Raw genomic sequence first — 9,738 nt, 5'->3', positions numbered from 1 at the left:
TGATTCCTATTCTCTGATGAATCCTAATCAGTCTAGCTGTTGATTAGAGCCCATAGTTATCTGTACTTGAGTACTATGTCTGTATGAAGTAGCAGTATTAAGTTTTAAGTAGCTGCATCGGTAACAGAATGGTGATGAGGTAAATGTGGAAAATGAACTCGATTCAACTGCATCAACGCCACCATCTCTAGTGGCTGCAAGGTCAAGGACTGAATATCAAGGCAGAAAAACAAGCTTGGTAGGATAAGTAGAGGGGCGAACCTTCATACGCCGGAAAGCAGGAGGCAAAACAAAGGAGCTATTATTCTGTTTTCTAACTACGGGTCTGTTTGGGAAAGGGGTGTTAAAGTTTAACAAGGTGTTAAAGTTTAACACCCTCAAATGGAGTGTTAAACTTTAGCATCTTGAGGTGTTTGGATAGTATGCAAAAGTTTAGCACATTTGGTAGCAAATGACCCAAATGCCCCTCCTTTTCCCTCTTCCCTAGCCGGCGCACTGCCCCTCCTAGTGCTCCCTTTCCCCCCGCTCGCCACCTCTCGCAGCTCCCCTGAGCGGAACTTCCCAAACCGCTCCTGGCGCACGCGCGCGGCGGCGCCCAGCTCCGCGGCCAGGTTGGCGCCCAACAGCAGCGCCACCACCGGCACCCCCGCCGCCAGCGACTCTAAAACCTCACCTCCTCTTCCTCCCTCCCTCCCTCCTCTCTCTCTCCCTTCCAAGATCTGTCGATCACACACACCACGCCATACACACGCAGCTTTTGCTCCTGCTTCCTCTTCTACAATTCTACTTGCTTCTTCTTCTTCCATCACAATGCCATCTCCTAGCAATTCTTGCAGCTGCTGCTACCCATCTTGCTCGCCACTTGCTGTGTCGATGGCGCCAACAGCCCCGACGCCCTCGCCACCGCCAGGAGGCAGCTCCGCCAGGCCTTCTTCCCGGATCAGCCCGCGCAGCTGGCCGCGACGCCGCCCTTCTTCCCGATGCTCCCGGTGCCGCCCCCGCCGCAGATGCCGGCGGGGCAGGACCAGCTGACGTACCCTGCCTTGGTGCTGCCCACCCCTCCACCACCAGCCCGTGCGAGGGGGCAAACCCGCGGGGCAGCGCGCGCGCTGCACCGCCGTGGTCCTCGCCGCCGCCGGCGCTCTGCAAAAATCGCCACCCCACCACCCATCCCTCGCTGGGCCTCCTGCTTCGGCCTCCTCGGGGGCGGCGGCGGCGGCGACCACCACCACCACCACCCCAAGAAGCTCGGCCCCTCCGTGGCCAAGCTCACGCTCGCGTCCTTCCTCGGCAGATCGAGGCCGGCGGCCTCGCCCGCGCCCGCGACAACCCGCCGTCCTCCAAGGCCGCCGTCGAGTCCATGCCCGTCCCTGGATCCGCCGGAGCAGCCTCCGGATCCACGGCCCGTCCCCGGGCCCCGCGCCCGTGATGAGGTACGCCAGCCTCGGTGGCGGCTCGGGCGGCCTCCGGTGCTGCCGCCGCCGCTGCTGCCACCCCGGCGCCGAGGACGACACGGGCGACGGCGAGAGCGCGCTGCGCCGAGCGCCGCGTAGAGGATGGGGAGCGAGAGGAGCGGGAGCAGGGGGCGCGGCGGTTGCTCGGGGGCGCGGGGGTTGCTCGGGCGGCGCGGCAGAGGAGGGGGGAGGGCGGCGCGGCGGATCCGGCCAGGCGGAGAGGATGAGCAGGAGGAGGAGGCCGGCATTGGTGGCGGGGAGGAGAGAGAGGAGAGAGGAGGGGGGGGGCAACCAGGGAAAAGAGAGGGAGAGGGACTACTTTTAACATCTTTAGCACATTTTAACACCCCTCCATGTGTTTATGAAAAGAGAGGTGTTAAATTTTAACACTTCATCTTTAACACTTGTGTTTGGCAGCCAAGGTGTTAAAAATGTGTTAAAAGAGGGTGTTAAACTTTAACACCCCCTTCCCAAACAGGCCCGTATTATTATTAACTAACATTGATCATTTATTCTTAACATATGATCAAGACTACAATGATAATCTATTAATATTTATTGCTACAGCAGGTATATAGGCAGAACATTTATTTAGCATATGGTCAAGACTACAATGATAATTTATTAATATTTATTGCTACAGAGGTATATAGGCAGAAGAAACTTTGAAGGGTCATTTATGAGCCAAGTGCTGCTCCAAGGTTTTTCAGCTGAGACCCAACATGAAAAAAATGGCAGCCTCATCGATAATGTAGTTGTAGCGCTCCTACACAGCTACTGCACTATAGTTTCAGATGTTTTACGATGTAAAGGAGACATTGGCCCATAATACTGAAATCAGGAGAAGAACATTTGCAAAGAATATATAACCTTAGAGTTTATTCAGATAAGTAAAAAATAAAGAAAAAGAGGAGCACAATATTTTACTATATAGCGCATTCCACGCAACATTCAACTCTCCAAACTGAAATTAGGGTTTGGGAATCAGTTGGCACAACGAATAGAACAACTCCAGGGACAATGGTAAATTTACCAGCAAGTTTAGGACTGCTAGACAAAGACAATGCACTAGAAAAATATTGTTGAATGGAACTAAAAGTAGTATTGATCGAATCGTTGTACTATCATAAGGTCTTTTTTTTTTCTTGCGTACAAGCACTAGTGAGTTGATAGAGAACTGCTGATATTGACAGCAGGAAGGTGAGCTGAAACATTACAATTTTCTTGTGCCAACCACAAACAGGTACTAATAAGAATGTCCTCAAAATGAAACAGGTGGAGAATCACATTTGAAGATAAAGTGAAGCTAGAGATCCGGGGGGCAAGATTATTTCTGCGCTGAGGCCACAGTAGCATCTGCAACTCAGATAGGACTAATCCATATATGTTAACTATGAATCACAAAGCGGTATCTCTACTGGTGCTTGCTGCTTGGAAGTTGAAACCAAGCATGGAACTACAAACTGCCTTTCAAAACTGGAACTAAACAATGTGATTCTCAAACTGCAATTTTTGCATCTTCAGAAACCATGCAAATCCACAGGACAAATTCCTAAAAACAAGTTGAACCTGTCTCTCATTTCCTAAGTGCATTCATCCTGTCCCTCAGGTAATACAGCTTAGCTCTCCTGACTTTCTTCCTGTCCAAGACCTTGATTTCTTTGATGTTTGGTGAGTAGCTGAATGAAAAAGAGAAGTTGCATCAAGAAAATAGTTGAAACAAAACAGTTGATAGCTATTTAGGAGAAAGGCAGGTACAAAGTCAACAACAAAACATAATGAAGGCAGGTTGCCCTCCAAACTATGAAATGTAACAAAGCTGGGTTGCCCTTCAAACTATGAAAAATGTAATTTAGTACAAGCACAAGAGGTTCAGTATTATATATGCTTGCAAAAGCAGCATGGGAATGTAATATTTGACGTTTACCTTCAGCTTATGCTTATTCTGAATAAAATTGAAGCAAACAAATCCGGTGTATAAATGAAGAAAAGGCATAGAATCTACACCCTCCAGTCACAAATAGCAATCAATTTGGATTATGTGCGTCAACACATTTAAACTATGGATGTCAATATCTCTTTGAATGTTTTCAAATGATCTTTTGAAAATAGTATGGCTCAATTTGTCTTCAAAAAGTAATTTAAAAAGTTATGACGCTACTATATTTGCATACATTTAATACTATTCATCAATGGTCAAACTAGGGTCCTAGTGACCTAAATGCTAGCTATTTGTTACCAGTGGGAGTATTACTTGTATCATTCTTCCAATGTATTTATTTCTGCAGCAACCACAGAGCAAAGAAAGATGATGCTATGAAGTCAGAACGATTGAGATTTGAACATAACAGGATCATTTGTTTGTGAAACTACAGACTCCATTTGTAATAGGATGCTCATAGGGCACAAGCAGTTATGTCAACCATTCATCAAGATGGCCAAAGGAATTAATATGTGCCTACTGCTTGGTACCAGACAATCATTCACTTAAGAGTTATTAACTGGATATGTACCATAGCATGGTTCATGACATAGTAGGGAAGGACCAGAATGAAGCTAGTTCCATTATTCTCGTCAGTGAATGAGAAAATATGAGGAACAGTAGGAAGTCAGCAAAAACCAGCATGACACCGAAACTGACTACCTGAGTACAGTTTTCCTAGTTTTGCAAACACCCAAACTATCATTCTCATGCAGGACTTACGCATCTTTCACTAGCCTTAAGTTATCCTGGTATGTAACAACATTGTAAGGTTATGCACAAAAAGAATAAGAACATGCTGTCTGCCACCTAACAGACAGGGTGAAATGGCCTACTAAAAATATGGCATTTAGTGTTTGTTGAATGATTGTCTGATTTGAATGTTAATTCTGGTAGCACAACGATATTACAGAATTAGTAAATACATCAACCTCAGTACTCAGCATGATAAGTTCCAAACTGAAGCAGCATAATATAACAAATGGAGAAAATAAAGAGGAGCGCATATGTTTGGTTTCACTTACAGCGGAAAGACAGACTCAACTCCAACACCAGCTACTAATCTACGCAGTCTGAAAGTTGTATGGATCCCAGCATTACGCCTTCCTATCACAATCCCTTTCAATGTAGACTCACGCCGTTTGTTCTCAGGAACTTGCTGTTTAATTCACAGGATCAGTATCACAAACATGTAGAGATAGACTGAAGCAGGAATGCACATTGCTATACCAATCTCATTTGAATGATACATCCAGGTTGGACATCAGGAATCTCCCTCTCGGAGCGGACCTTTTCAACTGCCTCTTTGTTCAAGATCTGCAAAGTCAAACGACATAAGATGCTTCATGTTTTTGTGATAACATTACTGTCACTGGATGTTAGATAGTTCCTGAAAGTAGCACCAAGCTTACATTCATAATGTGCCTGGCAGTCTTGTCGGGCCTCTTAAACTTGATGCGCATGGGGTGCTCAACCGCAGGAGAGCTGGAATCATCCTCGCTGGAAGCAACCTCAGCATTTCCCACCGTTGAGAGGCCCCTCATCATGAGAGCTCTCGCGTAGAAACCAGAGGCGGCAGGAACACCATCACGGAGAATGATCTGACTCTGCACAGAGAAATTGATCCCGTAGAAAGGATACGGGCAAATTAGAATAACACTTCGAGAGGGGAATCCCCACAGCGTGTATCTCTAATAAGAATCCTACCACGGTAAGACGACTGAATCCGTAAGGCTTTTGGTATTGGATGGCCGGGGATGACTGGGCAACCGACGGCTGTGTGGCTACAGGAGCAGCAAATTCCCGGAGCCTCGCAGCAGCTCCACGGCTTCCGGCTCGGCAGACATTCCGGAGCAAAGATTGCATCCTGAGGCCCGTGCCCTGCATAGAAATTGCACATTAGACTGATATCAAATCACGCAGTTAGATTCCATTGCTGGAGGAAAGGCAGGAATGCACGAGTATTAATGTGCAATTTCTACAAAGGGTACGTGCCGCCTACAAGACAAGCAGACAAACACACATGCCCAGGCTCAACTGCTCATGGCCCCATTGCCTTACCTCTGGGAGTCAGGGATGCGGGGACGAGGACGACCGCCGCGGCGACGTGAAGGGCAACCGGCAAGACGACGATGAGGACCTCTGGGAGCGGCACGGGGATGGGGAGGACGACCGGCGCGACGGCGGCGAGGACCTCGAGGAGCAGCACGGGGGCGGGGAGGACGTCCGGCACGGCGACGGTGAATCTGTTCCCGACTCCCAGCGGCGGCGGCGGGGGGAGAGGAGAGGCCGGGAGGGGAAATGGCCGAATGGCGATGTGCTGGTTCAGGGTTGGCCGGTTGGGCCATCATGGGCTGCCTCTTTGGATGGGCCAAACTGCAGAACATACACGTTCGGGGTCAACATCACCGTCAGCGGCCTTTTCGCCTCCCTGCTCAGGCCATGGACAGGCCACCTTAAGGAACTAGGCCTTGTTAGTTGCCCAACTTTAGAGATGCAAAATTACTGTTGTAGCACTTTAGCACACTGTAGCGTTTTGTTTGTATTTATGAATTATTGTCCAAATATTGACTAATTAGGCTCAAAAGATTCGTCTCACAAAGTACAACAAAACTGTACAATTAGTTTTTGATTTCATCTACATTTAGTACTCCATGCATGTACCGTAAGTTTGATGTGATGGAAAATCTTCTTTTTGCATAGTATCAAAGTTGAAAGTTTGGGTAACTAAACTGGCCCTAAAGACTTGCATCGCGTGAACATTGAATTCCGACGGTGATGCGGAACCACTTGGTAAACTGACATGATTCAAGTGCAGGTTGCTGTAGACTCACAAGATTCTGAGCTCAGGCCACTAAAGGTTGCCTGAGGCCAGTCACCTCCAGCGAAACCAATTTGAGAATTCGGCAACCTATTGAACCGACATGACACATTCCGTGACCCACGGGGTACAATTCGTTCCGTTAGCTCCCCAAGGGGTACAAAATTCCAGCATGAAAAAATATTTTTGTTGTGCTGATTTTTGAACTATTGGCTATGGTCAAAGATTCAGGGAGAGAGAAAAATGCAGGGATCATTTCGTTAGTGCTGAGTTTAGAAGCATTTCCATCTTCGATACCTTCACATATAGCGAAAAAAGACTCCAGGTTCACACCCTTACGTTGGCTGCGGCTTCCTTGATTTGCTCGATCGTGAACACCCCAAAGAAGCTGTCATCTATGACTCCGTTGATCACGGCGTAGGCGACATCATCCACGCTCACGGGGGGTGCAAGGACTAGGTCAGAAGCAGGCAGCGAGCTCAACGGTTTGGTGAAATTTTCAACCGAGGAAAGTAGCTTCTCTAATGGTTGTCCGACAGTGTCGAGCGGTATCTCAAAGCCGTTTACTTTCCTTTTACCGTAAATGAAGCCTGGCCTCAACACAACACCTGTAAAAGAAAAGTAGGTTTGATAGATGACAAGAATATATAAAATTTGGGAGAAAATCTCAGGATAAATGGTGTGAACTGTTAAGTGTTTCTAACCTGAGGCTGGGTATTTGGAGAGGACTTCAGACTCGGCCTCTCTCTTACCAGTGAAGTAACCCGAGCTCAGAAGAAAGGATGGAAGATTGTAATCATGAACAGAGATTAAAATAAACTTTGGGACTCCTGTAAGAGAACACATGAAGATACTTACTATATGCTCTTTTATTTATACAATCCAAAAAGGAAAGGATAAGGTAAAAATAATAATCCACCTCATGTCATTCCTTGAGAAGATTAAATCAACTCTAACCAAATGCTACAACTTAAAACTTTGATCTTAGAAGTTATAGATTACCATATTCCTACAGTTTAGATTCTGATGAAATTAAAGGTAGATGTGTTGGTTGCACTAAATAGACATAACTTTCAAAAAAGCAAGAAGGTTCGTTACCATCTTCCTTTAGGCTCCTATACTTTTTTAAAACGAAAGTTGGGTTCCTATCATTTCAGTGCCACCAAGAGTATTACAAATAGTTGTCAGTTGCAGGATTTATTGGGCTATCTGGGGGAAAAATGAGTCAAAATCTTATCCTTTCCAAATGCTTAGCCCCATAAAATAAAAACAAAGTGTCTTTCTATGCAGCTGTTTGAATAATCTTAGTTAACTCACATCAATCTCCTGAAAAAAATTGTCAATATAGAACGTACTTGCATACAAATTGGCATATCACCATCATAGTGCATTACATAATACTTACCATATTCTTTTGCAGCATTTACTGCTATAACATTTGCCTCGCCATTTATCCTTTTCATTTGTTCTTCATTGCCAAATCCTCCAAGGGTAGACACAACAGCAGTAGCCCCAACCAATACTTCATCCCATCTTGCATAGAAAACATCTCCTACATCACATTAAGATGCCTTAACTGAATGATAGAGTGCCACACAACATGTAAATCACAATATCTTGAAAGTCAGATATCGCCATGTGGGTCTGCCACATATTTACAGGAACAAGGTTGTAAGGAAATGCAGTCTCTGTTGCACTTTGTTAAACCATTTTTTTCACAAATAAAGATACTTGTATAAGCCAGTGAGCAAGGCCAAAATAAACAGTCTTATATAACTAGGTTTACATTATTTTGCAATAGCTTATATATGTCTCAGAACTCAGAAGCAACCGGACATCATTAAAAGATTGTACAAACTAAAAAATTTCTCATATCCATTTTATTTGAATGTCCAAAACAAGCACGATAGACTGAAGTCAGTACATAATGTATTTCTCACAGAACTGCTATTAATATACTTCCTCTGTCCCAAAAAACAAGTCATTCTAGGTTTGTCTTAAGTCAAACTTTCTCAACTTTGACCAAAATTATAGAGAGAAGTTTATGGCATCAAATAGGTATATTATAAAAATATATCTCATGATAAATCTAATGACATTTATTTAATACCATAAATATATGTAGTTTTTTTCTATAATCTTGGTCAAACTTAAAAAAGTTTGACTTAGGACAATCCTAAAACGACTTGTTTTTTGGGACGGAGGGAGTATATGATAATTTCATTACTTAATTATTATGATTCTCCATTCAATTGTGTCCTCAATCACTTGATAAAGGTATAATTTGGGAGACAAACTATCAATCAATTAAAATCAACAGTAACACCACACTAGACATAACAAGTTAGGGGAGTCAAGTAACATTAGGGATCCAACACTAGTAAACTTGTAACGGCATCTTAAGCTTACCTGCTAGCCAATTTACTTGATCAACCCAGGAGTCTGAGTAAGATGGTCTTCCTGACCTGCCCATCAACACATAATGAAGAAGAATGTGTAAATGTCACCAGATGCAGGTTAGGCACCCAGAAGCACTGTAAGGATAACCTTTCATGTTTCATTAGCAGGCAGAGATTAATGACCCAATTTGGTAAAATAAAGGGACCGATGAAGAAATCAATAGATGGGGAATCTAAACTTAAGAGTTACTGAATAGTGGATTGATTTCCATGTTGCTTCTACAGGGTATACAGCACAGAAATGTTGATAACATGCAGAGGAAAAAAGGTACCTGCTCAAGCTCACAACCTCAATGCCTTTAGAAACAGCAGCTTTGCAAATCGCAGAACCAACGAATCCACTTCCGCCCAACACCACAATCTGCAACCGTCGAGAAACAGTTCAGAACGGTGGGGGGAAATCAGCTTAATAACCTAACGAAGACTGAATGGTATGGAACTTCAGCTGCTCAAATCCATGCCTTCTCGGTCTTCACATCAGCGACAATATCGATCGGGTTGGAGGAGAAGTCCTCCCTGACGTCCGACGCGGCGAACCTACACTTGGTACGGAGCCTGCGCGATCAAGAGAAATCAAACCATGTCACCGCCAAACTTTGCAGAAAACGAGGAGAGCACGCGCCGGGTGAGAGAGGGAGAAGGGATGGGGGACAAGATAACCTAGAGAATGGGGCCGCGGCGGTGGGGGTGGGAGCTGTGCGGACCGACGCCGCCGCGGGCGCGCACCGGCGTGGGGAAAGCGGCGGGCTCGCCAGCGCCGGTGGCCGGACGAGCAGCGGCGAGGGGGCCATGGTCTCCGCCGCTCGATGGACCGGGGCTGCTGGAGGTGTGAGCGCGAGGGCGCAACGCGAGCAGGCGACGCCGGGAACGGCCGGCCGGTAGGTGGTGGCGCAGGGCGCGGCCGCGTGGGGCGGCGGGGAGCAGTGGGCTGGCTCGCGTTTCCGGTGGCTGTGGGGCTTGCAGGAGTTGGAGGTGAGGCGTCCCGCTGCCACGTCGCTCGCTTGTTTTCCTGTGGATTTTGCT

At 46.1% G+C, this 9,738-nt stretch overlaps 2 protein-coding genes across 2 annotated transcripts; both read right to left on the bottom strand.

Moving 5' to 3' along the window:
• Nucleotides 1–2,624: 2,624 nt before the first annotated feature.
• Nucleotides 2,625–5,762, bottom strand: LOC117864366 (large ribosomal subunit protein bL19cz). The gene is made up of 6 exons (XM_034748443.2): nucleotides 5,497–5,762; nucleotides 5,143–5,316; nucleotides 4,848–5,042; nucleotides 4,666–4,752; nucleotides 4,461–4,594; nucleotides 2,625–3,133 (listed from the first exon to the last, which is right to left on the bottom strand). The coding sequence occupies exons 2-6, from the start codon at nucleotides 5,299–5,301 to the stop codon at nucleotides 3,031–3,033; spliced, it is 678 nt and encodes a 225-aa protein (XP_034604334.1). The 5' UTR covers nucleotides 5,302–5,316; nucleotides 5,497–5,762; the 3' UTR covers nucleotides 2,625–3,030.
• A 567-nt stretch (nucleotides 5,763–6,329) lies between these two features.
• LOC117864365 (uncharacterized protein At1g32220, chloroplastic) lies at nucleotides 6,330–9,675 on the bottom strand. Its single transcript, XM_034748442.2, has 7 exons — nucleotides 9,376–9,675; nucleotides 9,177–9,270; nucleotides 8,988–9,076; nucleotides 8,666–8,721; nucleotides 7,662–7,808; nucleotides 6,961–7,086; nucleotides 6,330–6,864 (listed from the first exon to the last, which is right to left on the bottom strand). The coding sequence occupies exons 1-7, from the start codon at nucleotides 9,504–9,506 to the stop codon at nucleotides 6,584–6,586; spliced, it is 924 nt and encodes a 307-aa protein (XP_034604333.1). The 5' UTR covers nucleotides 9,507–9,675; the 3' UTR covers nucleotides 6,330–6,583.
• Nucleotides 9,676–9,738: the final 63 nt, after the last annotated feature.

This window comes from Setaria viridis, chromosome 7, assembly GCF_005286985.2.
Source record: "Setaria viridis chromosome 7, Setaria_viridis_v4.0, whole genome shotgun sequence".
Lineage (NCBI taxonomy): Eukaryota > Viridiplantae > Streptophyta > Magnoliopsida > Poales > Poaceae > Setaria > Setaria viridis.
Note: the sequence above shows the minus strand (reverse complement) of the source record. Positions and strands in the feature narration are given on the sequence as shown.